At 43.0% G+C, this 18,716-nt stretch overlaps 2 protein-coding genes across 3 annotated transcripts; both read left to right on the forward strand.

Annotated features, from left to right (window-relative positions):
* Window positions 1–181: 181 nt before the first annotated feature.
* ano2a (anoctamin 2a) lies at window positions 182–13,921 on the forward strand. The gene is made up of 29 exons (XM_076142595.1): window positions 182–356; window positions 1,196–1,266; window positions 1,357–1,462; window positions 2,097–2,266; window positions 2,379–2,687; window positions 3,983–4,078; window positions 4,301–4,473; window positions 4,791–4,845; window positions 4,961–5,012; window positions 5,105–5,160; window positions 5,241–5,288; window positions 5,509–5,573; window positions 5,896–6,030; window positions 6,162–6,322; window positions 6,736–6,818; window positions 7,885–7,959; window positions 8,093–8,143; window positions 8,649–8,723; window positions 8,957–9,158; window positions 9,842–9,953; window positions 10,092–10,149; window positions 10,245–10,345; window positions 10,470–10,633; window positions 10,728–10,880; window positions 11,118–11,170; window positions 11,512–11,690; window positions 11,814–11,919; window positions 12,023–12,587; window positions 12,744–13,921. Exons 4-29 carry the CDS (start codon window positions 2,120–2,122, stop codon window positions 13,406–13,408), a joined length of 3,939 nt encoding a protein of 1,312 aa, XP_075998710.1. The 5' UTR covers window positions 182–356; window positions 1,196–1,266; window positions 1,357–1,462; window positions 2,097–2,119; the 3' UTR covers window positions 13,409–13,921.
* Window positions 13,922–14,670: 749 nt separating this feature from the next.
* On the forward strand, window positions 14,671–18,675 carry cers3b (ceramide synthase 3b). 2 transcript variants are annotated; one of them, XM_076141838.1, is made up of 11 exons: window positions 14,671–14,706; window positions 15,545–15,721; window positions 16,091–16,208; window positions 16,510–16,628; window positions 16,729–16,786; window positions 17,060–17,110; window positions 17,197–17,289; window positions 17,447–17,575; window positions 17,964–18,070; window positions 18,159–18,312; window positions 18,485–18,675. In XM_076141838.1, the coding sequence occupies exons 2-11, from the start codon at window positions 15,549–15,551 to the stop codon at window positions 18,602–18,604; spliced, it is 1,122 nt and encodes a 373-aa protein (XP_075997953.1). In that variant the 5' UTR covers window positions 14,671–14,706; window positions 15,545–15,548; the 3' UTR covers window positions 18,605–18,675. The 2 variants fall into 2 exon arrangements, with proteins under 2 accessions (XP_075997953.1, XP_075997954.1); XM_076141839.1 differs by lacking the exons at window positions 14,671–14,706; window positions 15,545–15,721 and adding an exon at window positions 15,755–16,015.
* Window positions 18,676–18,716: the final 41 nt, after the last annotated feature.

Below are 18,716 nucleotides of genomic sequence, written 5' to 3' on the forward strand. Positions count from 1 at the left end.
CACCATATTGACTGCAGGAACCATTAACGGATTAATAGTCAATCAAACAAAAAATTATATATAAAGAAAGTATGTTTATATTACAGTTAAACTAATGTTCAGCTCAGTGTGGTCACCTGTAAGCTCCTCTCTCTCCCCCCTCTCTCTCTCTCTCTCTCTCGCGGGCACACACACGCACGCACGCGCGCACACACACGCACACGCACACCTGCCCTCCCCTGCAGAGCGGTCAGGGGAATTAGCTGCCCTGAGCGCGCGCCTTAAACCAAAGGGGAAGCGGGGACGCGCGCGGATTGTCCACTCGCGCGTTCTACCGCCCATCTCCATAGTGATGACCAGATCCCCCGCGAGCTCCGGTAAGTCCACTTTTCGCAAGATTTGATTGCGCATGTCTGATGTAAAGTGTTTTGTTAGCTCGTGGTCCTTTGTGTTTACTCATTTAACTCTCGGGTAATGTGTTTGTCTTTGTCTTTTTTAACTTATTTAATTGGGACAGTAAAAAGTTTACCTGGTCGCTGCTTTATGGAGAGGATCCATGTTGCCGTTGCAGGGCGATTAATTCAACACATACTAATCGAGTAAACAAATCTCTGAGTGAGTCAATGTGGAGAAGTATACCTTTATTGTTGAAGGTCAGGGAAGATTGCTCTTGATATAGCTTAATAAAAAGTGATTTGGCTAAATGAAGCTATTTTTGTTAACAGTGAAGTATTTGTTTCCTCTGAAATTTATCACATAGTTCTGTGTGATGGGTTTTCCTAAATGATGTCCTCCACACTGGAGCAGGCACCTGTTAAAATTAGCGGTTTGTAATCTGCTGTCTTCCAGGAGAGCCAGTATTAGATAGCTCTGTTGCCCTCTGGCCCCTGTAATGTGAGGGTGCTGCTGACCCACCTGCCCACGAAATGAGCTGTCAGCAGGCTTACTGACTGACGTAAGCCCGCACGCTGCTTTGCTTTTCTTGGAGACACACGCTTACCGTGCACACTTTCCCCTCTGCCTGCTGCGATGGGAAACAATGTCCCTTAAACTGCTATAATCTGTGAAATGGGTTGAAGTGAAGCATATTTACATGACATGCAAGCCCCCAGACCCACCCCCAAAAAAGCCTATGATAAAACAGATGTTGTCTTTGGTCATAATGTGAAGATTCCGGTACGCTTGCTTGCATTGACAGAGTTTCTGTGTGCTTTAGTTATCAGGCACACAAAGGTTACAATGGACAATTGATTGACGTTCTGAGCCCAGCATGGAACATTCTCAGAGGTATTACGGATATTTACTTTTAAACATAATCCCCTTCCAGCTTGGTACACTGTCTATGATACTAAATGATGCTTTATTCCTGTTTCCTAGAAGTGTTTTTCCTGACCTGTAAAATCCTCCGCAGCTCATATACTAACCTCATCACCAGAGACAAGGGCAGGAAATAGGGAAAGTCTGAGCGTCACCTACAGATCAGGTGAGATTAACTAGTTCAGAGCCAGAATTTTTGATAGCACCTAGAGTCGAATCAATGGATGATTTCCTTTATTGATCGCTGAACTCAAATGAAGGCAGTAAAAAAAAAAATCAGCCTCCTTATGTGTCAGGTTCAGGACTTATCAATCAACCCTATGTCAAACCAAATGACTGTACTCAAAACAACCACAGCAGAATGTATTATCTAGATTTAATTATGACACACACTTTCTGTTTTGTGTAGAAGTAGTAAGTACAGAGAGTTTTTACTGCGAACATACATTATATATGATAGGATATTGCTGGGCAGTGTGTGCAGCATCCCTATATTGGGACTGAATTTAAAGAATGCAAGGATGGGGAAGGTCATACACCACTACACAGCAACACAGTGCAGAAAAGTGAACCATGTGACACCCGTGACACAAGTAATAACACCAAACAACCTCTTTGTTTGTCCTAAAACAACCTCAGTGACAGTAGCAGATTGGACATGAACAACTTGCAGAACTACAGTTGTTTATTTGTATGATAATGTAATTGAAACACATAAGTGATACCAGCCCGTCTATTCAGTGGCAGCTTGATCTGGATCCCTCCTCCCCACCGATCACCTCTTTCCCCCTTTTTAACAGAGGTATGAAATGGAAATGAATGTATGCCCCTCACCACAACCATGAGCGGGTCGACGTCCTTACACTCGGGAAAGCTTGTTTCAGTGGCCAGATCCCTGTCCGGGATCGGGTTTGACGGCGCCAATGGAGGTCCCATCATCCCCCCAGGCAATCATGAGCCTCCCCCTCCGGTTTGTTCTTGTTCAAGCACTCACATCTTGTTTCTTTATCATGCTATAGTAAGTCACCTGTCTTACTGCACAGTCCATCACTTAACACTGTGTCTTTGTGTGTTTTTTGTAGGAGAGTGGAATAGAACTAGGACCTGGGCTATATTTTGCAGATGGCAAGAGAAAGGTGGATTACATTCTTTGCTACAAATACAAAAAAAGGCGGTCATCCAAGTCCCGCCTCTCCGTTACATCCAATGGGAGTTTGCCATTATTGCCAGTGCCAGGCCTGTTTGAGCTGGAAAGAGACTCTGTGGAGCCAAGTACAGCAGCGGTAGAACCAGAGGAGTCAAAGCTGACCTATGAGGAAAAGGCTGTGATTCGGGAGGAGTTTGAAGCGGCACTATTGGAAGCTGGACTTCAGATAGAGCGTGACAAAGAGGTGTGTATCATCATTCTTGTAGTGTCAAGTTTTGGACAGAGCTGTTTGCAAATTTCTTTAACTGCAAATCCTGTAGCTGGATGGCTGCCCATCGGATCAACGATAAGACTCAGCTTGTCCCTAAAAGTTGGAAAACATGCCTACACTTCAATTAAATATACAACTGTCCTTTATTAACATCAGTAGTATTGTATAGACGTAGATGATGACAAGTACAAGTACAACAATAATCGTGCGATGAAAGGCAATGCTTGTCCTTTTCAAATGTATGTAATTGTGTCTTGCTGTTGTGTGTTTGAATGGGCGTGTAAGCCTTGTGTGTGCTGTCTGTGTGTGGATGTGAGTGGGGAATGCTAGCATGTTAAACCAGCTACTGTTGTGTTTGCGGATTAGGAGCACTGACTGTAAGTGTGAAGCCAAAGGCCAGATTATAGGACCTTATTACAGTGATCCGGTGCTTAGGAGTGTGTGAGTTGGCAAATGAAATCATACGGATGGTGAACGGAGATTTTAATAGAAGCTGAGTGGGATAAACAAGTGCTGAGTGGTCACTGTGTACTCTGTTAATATGTTTGTCTCTCTCCTGATTTATTAGAATATTTTACATTGTGGTTCAGCGCTAACTCTGTCGAACATCGAAGCCAAACTTACATTATGTATCATCTTACAATCAGCCTTGATCTTCTAAAAATAGTTCTACACCAATTAATTCGTTGATTAGGCTTTAAAAAATGATTCATTCTTGCCCAGGCTAGTTTGAGAGCAAAGTCTGAACAGGTTCTAATTGGTTTGGGGGTGACATCACGGGAGCATGTCTCTTCGCACACATCACCAGAGGTGGAGCAGGTGTTCTTCATGCCTGTTTTATCTTCCTCACACTAAGCTCATTACAGTAATTGTTCAGTGTGTTCAGGGATTTATTTCACTGGTACAGAAGCTAAAGAGTTGGCTTATCAATTTTCAGATTATATTGATGATTGACTGCATTGTAGTGAGGTAACTTTCAGGCAGCGATCCCAACCTGTGATGTAAATCTGCACTTACTTCTCATACCATCATAGAAATGAAAGAGTGTCAGATTGAACCAATATTTCACAAATATATGACCCGAAAAAGTATATTTATCATTTTAGAGACATTGTGGTTTTATTGGTACAACAAGCTGAGGCAATTAAATGCAAAGAGAATGTGAGAATGGGGGAAACTTGAAACATGCAGTTTGTCTATAGTGCATTATTTGTTATTCATCGTCAAACATCGTTCTATAATATTAATATGTGTGTGTTTATGTGTAGAGGGCACAAGGCATTGGCTTCATACGACTGCACATCCCTTGGCCAATACTGAGTCGAGAGGCAGAGCTTCAGAAGATCAAAGTTGCTGTGAAAAAGGTCAGCAGGTTGACACACACACCTTTAGAATAGATATCACTTTTTTAATTATCATCTTTTTTTTCTATATGAAGATTTTTGTTTTGTTTTCACATCACAATCCTGTTTTAGGACTGAGAAATCAGTGATATGTGATCTGACAAGTGACTGAATACAGCTGTGGAATGTGTGTGGAATTGTATTTGACTGATGAGGATGCACTGTATATGTTTTCTTTCATAGAAGTGTGAATTGCGGAGACGAACGGGCATCGTTGGGTTTTGGGATTCCACGGTGACCAAACTCACCAAGCCGTTTCAACCAGACGTCCCTGATTTCGACGTACAAAGAGACTCTGAGACGCGCTCTAATTTCAAAACCCTCAAACACCCTTTTATCAGAGATAAGCTGCACATGTGAGTACCTGGAGCGTCTCATTACACGATAGCGTAATGGTGAAAACAGCTCACTTGGGGAGTCGCCCTTGGATGTCAACACACATATTCCAGTCCAGTCATGCTAAGAGCTTCACAGTCGTATACTTAAATGAAGTACTGTGCTACTTTATCATCATTATCTTCCTATCTTGTTGGGGCTTAACCTGTCTGACATGTTGGTGATTCAGCATAAGAGAGTAAATGTAAAGCATAATACATTCAATTTAAGGAACAAAAAACTGTAACTGTCATCGTTGTCAACTCACATTCCACCTGTGACTGCTTTCTCTCTGCAGGTATGACATCCAGTCAACAGAGACTGTTTTTGACAATGCAACACGAAGCAGAATAGTGAGTGCAGAAACAAATATCCTCTTATTGTAATGTCAAAAATATATTTAAATACTGTACAATGATCTGCGTTCATGTTGAGGTTGACATATCATTTGTCCTGTACCACGTCTAGGTTGCCGACATTATTTCCCGAACACCCTGCAGGCGAACCTGCCAAACCACCGGTGAGCTCTGATTTCTGTTTTGATTTAAGGATCTTTTAATGCTTTTGATTAGGGTCACATTTAATGCTGTTTCTGCTTCTTTGTGTCGTAAGGCATCCAGTCGTTATTGGCTCGGGGCGTCTACGACTCTGCCTTCTCTCTGCATGATGTGAGTATAACGTCAACGGCAACATTCATGGATAAAATGCATTTAGACAAAACTATATACAATTTTCCATCTTGCTTTAGGGTTCATTCACAAGGAGAGGACGGAGAGATCAGCGAAATGACCGACAGGTATGTTCAGAGGCCTTCCAACTAAACATTAAGTAATACACATAACAGCAGACAACAGATTAACAGATCAATAAGTATTCAACAAACGTAAACATCAGAAATTTCTAAAAGGGCGGCTTGGTATTCATTAAACCAATAAACTATTACAAATTACTCCATTCTAGCCATGTTACATTCAACATATCCCTTCATTTTCTCTTGGACTCTTGTACTCACTCAGCTCCTTCATGAAGAATGGGCCAACTATGGAGTCATGCATAAATACCAGCCAGTGGACCTCATCAGGTACGTGACAGCTAAATAAACTACAAGCCATGTTGCTACTCTGAGCAGCTGTAGTGGAGTTACTAAGGTAAACTCCACTAGAGGTAAAGGTACATTTATATATTTCTTGAGTGTAATTGGAACTGTTGGGCTCATGGTGAGGTCATGGTATAGAATGAATCTTCAGGACTGAATCTACAGGACAATTCTAGAGTATATTTTATTTGTGAGATGTTTACTTACTTCAGGAGAATTTTGGACTTGTTGTAGGCACTCAGCGCCTAAATCATTGGAACCATCATCATATTTCAATATACAAACAATGCTGATGCTTTACTTTCAGGAAGTACTTTGGAGAGCAGATTGGGTTGTACTTTGCCTGGCTGGGTGTTTATACACAGCTCCTCATCCCCCCTTCTGTTCTGGGCATCATTGTCTTCCTGTACGGCATATTTACTGTTGATACAAACGTGCCAAGGTAGGCAGAATCAAATTCTTATTTCTCCTTTAGTATGCTTATTAAAGCCTCATAATATTATATATCATATTGTTGCATTTGTTGTTGCCATTCAGGCTATTCTGATTGTATTGTATTGGTGTGTTTTTCAGTCAGGAGACATGCAACAACAACTTGAACATCACCATGTGTCCGCTGTGTGACAAAGTGTGTGACTACTGGCATCTGAGTAGTGTGTGCTCACTGGCCCGAGCGTCATACCTGTTTGACAATGGAGTCACTGTCCTCTTTGCTATTTTCATGTCCCTGTGGGGTAACTACACACTCCAGATTACCTTCTTCATCATCAGCAGAGATACTCAGATAGATGAATTTAGTTCTTAGAAAACAACAGAGGAAGGACTTCTGTTGTAAATATTGCTATGAATATTGCTCATACTATTTAGCAGTACTTTTTAAGTTTATATTGTGTTGGTGTCATACCACAATTTGTGTATGAGCTTTGTTGTTTTGTTTTCAAATGAATTTACAATAAGAAAAGTGAGGCTAAAAATGCTTTCTGCTGCTCCTTATGAGACTGCCTTGCTCAAGGGCATAAGGCATTGAGAGTGATTCATTTGCCCCTGTTTCTAAAATGTTATTATAAATGGCTGGTCAAAGATTTGCAAAATATCAGTTTAAAATAGATATTTTTAAAATGTTTGTCTTCTGTTTGTGTGTGTGCAGCTGCTTGCTTTCTTGAACACTGGAAAAGGAGACAGATGTGTCTGAAACATGCTTGGGACCTGACGAGTCTGGAGGATGAAGAGGTGCTATACTCGATACTCACACATACAAATACACACACACACACACACACACACACACACACACACACACACACACACAATGCATGCACACATATAATGCCATGTCAGCCTGGGTCAGCATGTTCACCTCAGGTCCAGGGTTAATCACAAGGACAAAGATCAGGGTGTTTTCCTGGCAGATTATCACTAGCTTCAAACCTATACCATGGCAACACACACATAAACATAGACACATGGCCACTCATGCAGCCGCGCACTAACACTCTCCTCACCCATCATGGCTGTAATGAGATTGAGCTCTTCTTAAAGTTGTGGCCTTACTGGACAAGGTGACGCAGCAGGGTGACAAGATTCACACTCACAGGCTAATCCCTCTCTCTCTCCCTCCCTCTGTCTCTGTCTCTGTCTCTGTCTCTCTCTCTGTCTCTCTCTCTCCTTTAATGTATGAAAACTGTTCACGCTCTCTGCCGCCTGAAGGACCGAGCCCAGGTGGGAAAAACAACTGTTGTTTTTATTTTGTTATTTTAAAATTGGATGAAAATCTCATAATGTGTAGTAATGTGCAGTTTTTTGCAGAGTTGCCATATATTATCTATTTTTATATTACCCAAAGAGATTCTGGATGATCTTGCTAAATTGTTCCCCATTGTTGTTGCACTTCTTTTAAGCCATCTCTTGATTTAAAGTAAAAGGATTAGGGTCCATGTTCATGATGTTTAATGTAGATATTTCAAATTTGGTAAACAGCTAGTGTCACCTATCTCTCCCCTTAGAGCTATATGGTCAAGTGAGGACCTAAAACCTATGCAAATATCTTGCAACAGCCATCAAAAAGTCAGTGCATATACAGTAGTAGTGTTTTGTGATTGTTGTCACGGTAACTGCTCAGTGCGATCACCAGAGCCGAATACAAAAACTGTTTAATTTAGTTAGTTTAATTAATGTAAACGATTGATCATTGATGTTTCACTATTATAATACTCTTTAACCATGCAATTGTAACATCCGTGTGTGCGTGTGTGTGTGTGTGTGTGTGTGTGTGTGTGTGTGTGTGTGTGTGTTGTAGGAAGAGCTAAGGCCTGAATATGAAGATGCTCTACAGGAGAAAAAACAGAAGATGAAAGCACAGATTAAAAAGAAGGTAATGGTTCTGAGTGTGATTTGTGTGTATTCCAAATACAGTTCACAAGATCTGCCTGCATAAAAGCACACACATGTTGGTAAATTCATTTTTCTCTCACATTTTTTGTTGTTTGTTTTGAACTCTGCTGAAGATGCAGACTGGAGACGGTGCAGGAGAGACAGACCAGATGCTGACCTCTCAGGTAACTGTTGTGTATGAGAGGTCAATACATGGACAAGTTGCATTTATCTAATTTAAACACCTAGACCCACATAGAGCTCACCACATTAGCTGCTAAACTTTAATCCAAATTTTTCCAAAACGAGCATAACAAACTTTTACTTTTTGAGTTTTTGAGTGTTTTCATCCACGTTGGAGTTATTCATCAGTAAATCTGTCTGTATGTATTTGTGTTGTGGTGCGGAAAGAGGAAACCCCCTTCATCTGCTGTGTGTGGTTGAGTCCAAAGCGGCTTATGTGTCTGAGATTAGCCCAGATTACTGATAGAGAAGGGAGAGGAAGAAGAGGAGGAAGAAGAAGAAGGGGCGGGGATTTCTGTCCTTTCAGATGGCAAACATGCACCGGCTAGACACAACGTGTGCAAAGAGCATGTGCTCAGCGTTTAATAGACTGTTAACACTGTGCATACGTATCAAACTACATCAGTAAGTGGGTGTAAGCGTGTGTGTGTGTGCTTTTGTTCACAGCAAGAGCCTGAGTCCCTGGACATTGAGGACCACCTGTCAGGTTACCTCATCAATGTGTCCACCATACTATTCCTGGTACTACATCTATTTGTTCTACATTTGTAATATTTTATACTTTACATTGAACCTCACATTGCTTTCATCACGTGTTCACTTTATATCTCACAAGGTGATTAGTGTCAGTTTGTATGATGAATTAATCTTTATTTAGTTTAGTTTATTGAGTATCATCATTAACTTTCTCATCCTGTGTGTGTGTGTGTGTGTGTGTGTGTGTGCATGTACTGTATGTGTGCGAACGTGATCAGATCTTCGTAACCTTGTCGGCAGTGTGTGGGGTGGCAGTGTATCGGATCTGCATGTTAACAGTGTGGTCCATGAACCCTGACCCCGAGGCCAAGGCCAGCGTGAGGATGACGGTCACCACCACAGGCATCATCCTCAACATGTTGGTGGTTCTGGTGCTGGAGGAGGTGTATGGAGCCATCGCTGTGTGGCTCACTGAGCTCGGTACTGGAATTTGGTGTTATTTATTTATTTATTTTATTGGTTACTTCACTGTAACCCATTCACATTACACTGAGTGTGTTTGAACCTGAGCTGTTGCCAACTAAGGAAAATGAAAGCTCATTGCAGAACATTTTGCCGGGAAATAGAATGTCTGTTAACTGATGATGACGCAATCTTTTAAAGTTTAGGCTATAAGGTTTCAGCTAGTTGAGACACATTTTTTAGAATTTGTTTTTATTGCAGCAAACATTTTACGTGCGCATACAGTTATGACATTTTGGAGATCATTTTTATGAAAGAGGGGGGAAAGGGAGAGAGAGAGAGAGACAGAGAGAGAGAAGGAAAGAAAGTTGTATAAGTATTAATATTGTTGTTGCTTAACTTTTTACGTAGAATATGCAATATGAGGTACAAGTAGATTGAAATTGAAAGTATAATTGGGACACACACAGTATTTGCTACATGCTACAGGTGAATGCTGGTCAGGCAGACGCATTACAGTCAAACCGGAAACGATAAACACTGTTTTCAGTTGGCAGAACACGTTGTGAGGGATGTTGGTCACGTTGCTCATTTAGGAAATGATACTTTGGGTATCGCAGATCCAAGTTCCTGTTTCATACAGCAACTGTGCAGGATGAACTGAAAGTTTATTTATAAGTATCATATCTCCTCTTCATCAGAGCTTCCAAAGACAACGGCCGAGTTTGAGGAGAGGCTCATCTTCAAGTCTTTCTTCCTCAAATCCATGAACGCCTTTGCCCCCATTTTCTACGTGGCCTTCTTTAAGGGCAGGTGTGTACTCTGTCTGATGTATTACTGTTGTATCTGTCAACGCACTTTATTTAGTTAACCGATCTGTTTTATTATTGTATTAGTTCTCTCACACTTTTGTCCGTCTCTACTCTCTAATCTGGCTTCACTTTATTAAAGGTTTTCCGGGCGGCCTGGTGATTATGTTTACATCTTTGGAGACTATCGTATGGAAGAGGTGGGTTCAGGTGCACACACATATTATCAGTTGTATCATTTTATTATGTGTGTGTGTGTGTGTTCTTTAATACATTTGTGTTTGATATTCCACAGTGTGCTCCACCAGGATGCCTCATTGAGCTTTGCATCCAGCTCAGTATGATCATGCTGGGGAAGCAGCTCATTCAGAACAATGTGTTTGAAGTTGTTATTCCGTATGTATTTATTATTATTTATAAGATGACGCATTTCTGTACAAAATTTCATTCAAACTTCTTTTACCGGTCACAAACTGTTATCTGTCTTTCCTGTCATTACCACCTTTAAATCTCCTGGCAGTAAGCTAAAGAAGATGTACAGGACGATGCAGGAAAACAAGGGGAGGAAGAAAAGAGCAGCGGAAGACGAGGAGAACGAAATGGAGGAGAGGCCAAAGCAGCAGTTTGACAAAGATTTTGCTTTGGAACCCTTTGAAGGCGTGGGCCCAGAATACATGGAGATGAGTGAGTCTGTCACGGCTTTGTGTGGCACTTCTTTATTAGCTCACTGTGGTCACTCACTCACCCCGCAGGCCTCTGTATGTTCATTCATTTGCAGTAATCCAGTATGGGTTCGTGTCCCTGTTCGTGGCCTCCTTCCCGCTCGCCCCGGCCTTGGCTCTGCTCAACAACGTCATTGAGATTCGCCTCGATGCTGCGAAGTTTGTCAGTGAGATCCGGAGGCCGGATGCTGTGAGGTGTAAAGACATAGGTACAGATCAACAACAACAACCACTGTGTTCACTCTGCCAGTGTCTGTGAATGGGAAATAACACACCCTGACACTTTTAATCACTTCTCTCTCCTTCTACTCTACATTGCCCCTCCATCCATGTGTCTGTCTGCGTGCCACTCTTTCCTGCACAACACATACACACACCTACACACACGGATGCATGCGCTGCCCTTCTTTCCCTCTTTGTCTCTTTTCATGCTCACACATCTCCAGGGATTTGGTACAACATTCTATGTGGAATCAGCAAGTTCTCTGTCATTACCAATGTAAGTGTGTGAGTGTGCGTGTGCGTGTGTGTGTGAGTGTGTTTTTCAGAGCCTGTCCACAACCCTTATCTATATCAATGCTTGAATCTGCCGCTGTAGTTCTATGTAGAATAGATAGATAGATAAAGATTATAGATTTAAAATAAGAATAATCAACAAATCCTAAACCAAACCAAAGCAAACCAAACTAAAGCACACCTTTAAATTTGTTGATTTGATCTCAGTGGGTCTGTGTTTATGCAGCAAAAAAGCTTTATCAAAATAGAGATGAAGAGATAAAGTAGATGATATAAGTCATCAGTTTGATTTGTGTCATGATTCCTTGTTGTATTACTTTTAAGGCCTTCGTCATCTCCTTCACGTCCGAGTTTGTTCCCAGAATGGTTTACCAGTACATGTACAGCGTCAACGGGACCATGAATGGCTACACTGAGCACTCGCTGTCCTTCTTCAATGTCAGCAACTTCCCGCCGGGCACCGCGCCCACTTCCACGCTCATCACCGGAGTGTCCATGTGCAGGTAAGGATGATATGTTGTGTTAAATCGCCTGCACCGCCATCCTTATTCACTTATTTACTTCTCCCGATGTGGAGAAACTGCAGTAATGTTGCCGTTACTTATGTGTCTGTCTCTGTTTCCCAGGTATAAGGACTACAGAGATCCACCATGGGCACCTGATTCCTACACCTTCTCCAAACAGTACTGGTCTATCCTGGCGGCAAAACTGGTCTTTGTAATATTCTTCCAGGTCCGAGACAGGAAATACAGGAAAAATAGCCATTCTGCATTTTACGCAAATGTAATTATACATATTCAGGTCAATTAGATGTCTATTTTTCTCTGCCATATAGAATCTGGCCATGTTTCTGAGCATGCTGGTGGCCTGGATGATTCCAGACGTCCCCAAGTCTCTGCGGGAACAGCTGAAGAGAGAGAACATGATGCTGATGGAGTTTCTGCTGAATCAAGACCAAGAATGCTTTGCCAAAGCCGACTCTTCCAAAAAGTCTGCCCCGTGCTTTCCCTCATACATAGACATTGTGGTGGAGGCACCACCGGAAGAAGAGCAGCGACAAGAGCGGGAGGAGGAAGATGTGGAGGCCGAGTTCAATTTTGGTAAACTCACGAGGAGGAGCAGCGACAGCGACCCAGAGGTTGGGATGTCAGTGGAAGATGTTCAAGAAAGTGGAGGGGAGGTGCCGGGTGAGGGTGGAGAGGAAGAGGAGAGAGGAAAGGAGATGGACGAAGCAATAAATGATGATGAGGGTGAAAGAGAGAACAAGGAGCAAGATGGAGGAGAAGAAAAAGAGGAAGAACAAGGAAAAGAAGAGGAAAATGAGGCTGAAGTGAAGACAGAAGAAACAGAGACTTTTACTGTGGATCTGGACGCCTTCATGAGTGAGATGGGACTGTTAGGTGAGAGAACACTGTCAGCTAGTTGGTACACTGTTGCCCATAAAGTTGGAATAAAAAAATATTCCAACTTTATGGACAATAGTGTACTTGTAGCTTTGTCATGCTGTCTGCTCAGTAAATGAATTATTTGTTGCGTCTTTTCTTGTTTTCCTCTAGATGAGGACCCCACATCAACCACCATTACAGATACAAAGCTGACCCACACAAGTTCCAAACAGAGCCTCCAGAAAGACCGAGATCTGGCATCTAAAAGCAGCTCATCCCACAGCCTCAGAGCCTCCAAGGCAGAATCCACAGCAGATGCCAGGCTCTTGTCACTAATTGCGCTCCCTCCTCCGAGAGAGCCGGGCTCAAGGACCAAGGCCCGCTGCTCCACCCTGCCTTCCCACCACAGAGGGGCTGAAGCTCGCTACAGCCTGCCTCGCCCCAGCCACTCCACCAGCCTCACTAGGTTCCAGCAGATGACATCATCTACTCCTCTGGCTCCCCTGCGCCCCTCATCATCAACCTCGTCCAACCCATTCTCTTCACAGACAGTAATGTCTGCAGCATCTTCACCCCCCACACGTTCTCCATCGGCTACCCACGAGTTTCCACAGCCCACATCTTCCTCGTCCACAGAACTCTTCATGCTGAAAGGCCCTCCAACCAGACTGCCACTATCCAAGGCCAAAGGCCGGTGCTCAACTTTGCCCGCTCGGCAGAGAGTTCCCGGTCCAGATGAGCGCTCCACCAAACCCAGTCAGTCCACCAGCTTCACAAAGCTGGGAGATCGCATCCCCCCGTCGCCCAGTGAACTGAAGCGTGACACTCCAGTATGAGGGAGAGGTGGAATGTCAAGGACAGAATGGAGGGTGGCAAAGGGAGGCGGATTGGTATCCAGATAAGCCTCTCTTGTTTGTGTGCCAGGAGCCTCACGCCGCCGTCTGTCATCCAGATGAACTGGACATTCTTTTTATCCTCTTAAACTTCACGGAGATGTTTGTATCACTCTGTGGTTTGAGACTGATCTGAACAAAAGGGCAGCGGAGGACGATGTACATCGACACCGCATTGTTCTGGATCTCTTCTTTGTCACGTCCAAGGAAAAATATCACTGGAACTTTAACTCTTTCTACTTTTTTGTTGGTTTGTTTTTTTTGCCTACGGCCACAGCTCAACAGTTTACTGCTCAGTTATTAAGTTCAATCCCTCACATGCAGCAGTGCTGCCTTGTAACCAGGGGAGATACAGTATTTACAGCACAGCAAAGCTAGTCACGTTGATATTCTCATAGATTACTTTGTACTTTGTATTTAGTGTTTTGATATATAAAATATGTAAAATTACAATTAAAGAACACATTTTTGATTTCTGTTTTTCCTTAAGAACTCTCAGGGCCGTGGGTTCGATCTGTATTTTAGATTCACAATTAATGACATGACATGAGACCGACGGCACAGCACTCACTTCTTAATCCTGTCAGGGAAATGGCGACACTAACCAGACTGATCAGCTTTATTGTGTAGCCTCTGTTGCCCCCCTGTGGTGCAGGACGACAGCATCAAAACATTCTGTTGCACATGTAGCCGCGGATGCTCAGAAACGTCTTGATTTATCTTTTTATCACCGTGGAAACCTACACTGCTTTACATGATCTGTCAATACTATGAGTGTTGTTGACGCTGACTCTTACAGGACAAACATCTAAACGCTAATATGTTTATTTAGATAATCCAGGTAACTTGTTGTGCCGTGATGTTACTCTCTCTTTGTGAGTGAAGCTGCCTTCTCTCTTCTATCCATAACCTGCGCTGGCCCCTCCTCCCCTGCCCCACCAATGAATGGGGCCTTTGTGGGGGCTTCCCAGCATTCCGAGGGAATTCTCGCAGGTGAGGGTGCACAAACAATCTACTGCTCAGATGAGATGACCGCTGCAGACAAATATTGTGCCATGGTAGAGAACGCAAAATGCTCCAAGGACAGTTAGAGATTTTCAGCGCTGAGGTAACCTTAGCTGAAGGAATTACTCCAACGACAAGGGTGTGATCAGAACAGAGGGAGGGAGAGAGAGGGTGGGAGGGAGGGAGAGAGGAGAGGGAGAGATAGCGGGGGACGCATCCCCTTTCTTTCTAACCAGGTAAGCAACAATATGCATGCTCAAAGAACACATGCTGAACACACTTTTTGACTCTGACTCTTTCTTTGAGGAGTGGTTGTGGATGTATAGGATTGAACCTGGTAAGTGTGTGTGAGGTAAGTGTGTGTGTATACTTCAGTGAGTGTGATTTGACTTCTGTCACACACTTTCTCTGTCCCCACACCGTGCCTCCATCCCCCCAGTCTTCTGTTGAAACTTGTCTATACCAAAGACAACACTTCTTGCAGATGTGTGTGTGTGTGCTTGTTTTCCAATGCTGACCGATTATCCAGCGTCGAAGCACATAGACAAACGTGTGCGTTATCTGAGGAAGAACGGGCCTCGCAGCAACATGCAAACACTTCTGTTTATGTTGGTTTATTTATACACTGCAGGCTTGACACTTTCTGAATGGTTTTCTGTCTCGCACACATGGCACATTGTTGTTTCTTTTGTTGGTTTTTTATCAATATCTATTGAGGTCAGAGTCCACGAGATGAAAGACTACACTATTCTCCAGTCTTTATCTCAGTGCTCCTCACCCTCTTTATCTCGCCTGCCCTTTGGTATCTAACACAGCCTCAAATACACACACACACCTGTCATGTCAAGTCAGAACTGATAGATTTCAGTTGCGAGTGTGTGGCCAAGTGCCATAGTTTTTATTTACTGACTTTAAATTGCAGGTAATGCTTCATAGTAGCTTCATAAACTCATCTCCTCTGCTGCCAAATTTGCCAAACAAAGATACAGCTTCATAGCCGAATATGAAACCGATCGTTGTGATGTGATTGTTGAAGTTAAACGTTTTCAGCGGGTGTCTTCTACGATTTTGCAGCACCATGTTGCAGACGGTCAGCGAATGGGTGTGGTGGGATCGTCTGTGGCTGCCAGGGAACGTCACCTGGTCCGACCTGGAGGACCACCAGGGTTGTGTTTACGCTAAAGTCTCTCACCTCTATGCTGCTCTGCCCTGCGCCCTCTGCCTGCTCCTGGTCAGATATGTGTTTGAGAGGTGAGGACGGCTGTGCGTGTTTAAACGTGCCCACTGTGTGTGTGTGTGTATGTGTGTATGTGTGTGGACTTGGACATGAACTGATGCTGGTCTATTTTTGCTCTTTTTGCTCCTTCTTATTGCAGCCCATGGAGGTTTTTAGAATTGATAACCACCACATATACTGTCAAGTGACCAAACTCATTAATGTACTTCGAGGTGCCTGGTTCCATTCCTTATAATACATTAAAAACCAAAGAGGAATAGAAATGTGCAGCTTTGGCCCCCAAATTGCAGGATAAACTCCATCAATATGTGAGAATTGGCGGAAAAACACATTTTCATAAAGCATCTTTGTCGTTGTTGTTAACTTATTTCACATTATTGCAGCTACATGGCCACACCACTGGCGAATGTTTGGGGAGTGAAGGATCACGTACGTCTGACGGCTGAGCCCAACGCCATCCTAGAGAAGTACTTCTGCAGCCGGGCACGAGTTCCATCACAGGTATGTTAAAGGGCCACTTCCTGAAAAAACAAAGGGATTGAAATCACCGCATATATATTTGCTTATATCTCCTTACTGGCTGCAGGATTAATGCTTTATATAAAGGGTTTGGGAGCATTAACAAGAAATGAGCTGAAAGTCTGATTTCTCAGGAGACCACTGGGAATGAAAATCCAATCAAACAAAAAGAGCTTTACAAGCGAATATTCCACTAAAGATGAGCAGAATAAAGGCACAGCGGCTGAAGTTATTGTATGTCAGTATTTTGTAGTAAACTCTCTATGTATCGCTCGTCAATCAGGCTGACGTGAGGTCTCTGTGTAAGAAGATCAGCTGGCCAGAGAAGAGAATTGAAGTGTGGTTCAGGAGGAGGAGGAACCAGGAGCGTGCCGGGCTTCGCAAGAGGTTCTGTGAGGCCAGGTGTGTATGTGTGCTGTGTGTGTGTGTGTCTGCTTTCACACTGCTGATGTGCACACTATGTGTAGACACGTGATGTTACAATGTTGTTGCCTGTCAACAGTTGGCGCTGTGTGTTCTACTTGTTTGCATTTGTTGGTGGAGTCATAGCTCTCCATGATGTAAGTATCCTCGGTCTTTGGAGACATTATTTGTGCCTGATGTCTGACATGTTTTCTATTGCATGAAGGGTTTTTGGTGCTGTTTTCCTTCTTCTTCTTCTCTCTTTGTACTTCACTGCAGTATTTGGGTGTGCTGTTCTGGTTTCACTTAAAGGTTTCTCTCACCGTCATAATAGGCAAACATGCATGAGCTCGTGAGCCAACATTTGATCTTGATGATGTTTCTTAAGTTTTTCTCCAACCTCACACTTCTCCTCCTCATGTATGCTGTAGAAACCTTGGCTTTATAATCTGAAGGAGGTGTGGGGAGGCTTTCCTAAACAGGTAAGAGTCACATTCATGGCTGTAGCTGCAATAGCATTTACTATATTGTAATGTGTTTGTGTGAGTGTATGTGTGTTTTGTTGTAGTCCTTGCTGCCATCTCAGTACTGGTATTACCTTTTGGAAATGGGCTTCTACCTTTCACTGCTACTCAGCCTCACATTTGATGTGAAACGGAAAGTGAGTGCACAGTTTTGTCAAATCAATGTTTTCATACTTGAACCTCAAATTCCATATTTAGTCTACAAATCTTTACATGTTACATCTTCGAGGAAACATACTGTGTGTGTGTGTGTGTGTGTGTGTGTGTGTGTGTGTGTGTGTGTGTTGTACATAGGACTTTAAAGAGCAGGTGATCCATCATATAGCCACGTTGACTCTTCTGAGTTTCTCCTGGATTTCAAACTACATCCGTATTGGAACCCTGGTCATGGTGGTTCACGACTCTGCAGACATACTTCTGGAGGTGAGCGGCCTTCTTATCTGTGTTTTATCTGCTGTTACAGGCTGGAGCAATATTCCTGGATAACTGTGAGATATTGCATGTATGGTGGGAATTCAGTTAAAAGAAATGAGCCTCCGTAGTTGGAAATGTTCCTTATTTAATCCATAATGCCACAAGTTAGAGAAAAGTTACACAGAACTGCAGTATTTTGGGTGAAATCTGAAGAAAAATGTAAAGTTCTAAAAGACAAAGCTTCATATCATATCTTCTCATCTCTTCTGCCCCTCCCTCTTGACCCCCACTATGCAATACGTTACTTAACACTCTTTTCAATCAGCAATAATGGAAAACATACTTAAGAAAGTCCAACTAATCCATATATGCTTTCCTCTGCTGTTTCCTCTAACAGGGTGCAAAGGTATTTAACTATGCCAACTGGCAGCGCACTGCTAACGGCATGTTTATGGTGTTCACATTTCTCTTCGTGCTGACAAGATTAGTCATTTTGCCTTTCTGGTAAGTCAGTGAATCACACATCTGCAGCATAACGTGTGATGATGTCAGCGTAATGTGTAACGATATCATATGTGCACATCTCCCACAGGCTGATCCACTGTACATGGGTTTACCCTCTGGAGCGATTTGATCCTTTCTTTGGCTACTACTTCTTCAATGTCATGTTGTTGGTTCTACAGATGCTTCACCTCTACTGGGCTGTTCTCATTTCACGAATGCTTTACAAGTTTATCTTCAGCAAGGTGCTGTACAGAAGAAACCACGTAGACCTGTGTTTTCATTCTGCATGAGATATATAGTAGAGAAAGTCGTTGTTTAGTTTTGTCTCATTGGCTTTTTATTGCTTCTATCAGCTCTCTTTGGTTCACTCTTTTTTTCCTAAACTCTCCTCTGTGACTCATCTTCATCCTGCAGCTGGAAGGCGATGACAGAAGTGATGAAGAGGAGGATGACAGTGATGCGCTGAAGGAGAGAAACCACAAGCCCAACCACATAAATGTCTCTGGGGGCAGAGGCCGGGCCAACGGCCACTGACAAAGAGAGAGAGAGAGAGAGAGAGAGAGAGAGAGAGAGAGAGAGAGAAATATGAGGAAATAGACCTAAATGGGACATGTAAATGGACAGATTCAGTCCGGATGGAGGCGGA

The sequence above is a fragment of the Genypterus blacodes genome, unplaced genomic scaffold, assembly GCF_046128005.1.
Source record: "Genypterus blacodes isolate CSIRO-AG114 ecotype Tasmania unplaced genomic scaffold, CSIRO-AGI_Gbla_v1 ptg000021l_1, whole genome shotgun sequence".
Lineage (NCBI taxonomy): Eukaryota > Metazoa > Chordata > Actinopteri > Ophidiiformes > Ophidiidae > Genypterus > Genypterus blacodes.

Bases quoted from the DNA above. Each gene is read 5' to 3' on its own strand.
- ano2a (XM_076142595.1), top strand. From the start codon at position 2,120: ATGCCCCTCACCACAACCATGAGCGGGTCGACGTCCTTACACTCGGGA. The intron at 5,161-5,240 runs GTGAGTATAACG...ATCTTGCTTTAG, and splicing joins CTGCCTTCTCTCTGCATGAT to GGTTCATTCACAAGGAGAGG. The intron at 11,171-11,511 runs GTAAGTGTGTGA...ATTACTTTTAAG, and splicing joins AGTTCTCTGTCATTACCAAT to GCCTTCGTCATCTCCTTCAC.
- cers3b (XM_076141838.1), top strand. From the start codon at position 15,549: ATGTTGCAGACGGTCAGCGAATGGGTGTGGTGGGATCGTCTGTGGCTG. The intron at 16,787-17,059 runs GTAAGTATCCTC...TGTATGCTGTAG, and splicing joins GAGTCATAGCTCTCCATGAT to AAACCTTGGCTTTATAATCT. The intron at 17,576-17,963 runs GTGAGCGGCCTT...TTCCTCTAACAG, and splicing joins CTGCAGACATACTTCTGGAG to GGTGCAAAGGTATTTAACTA.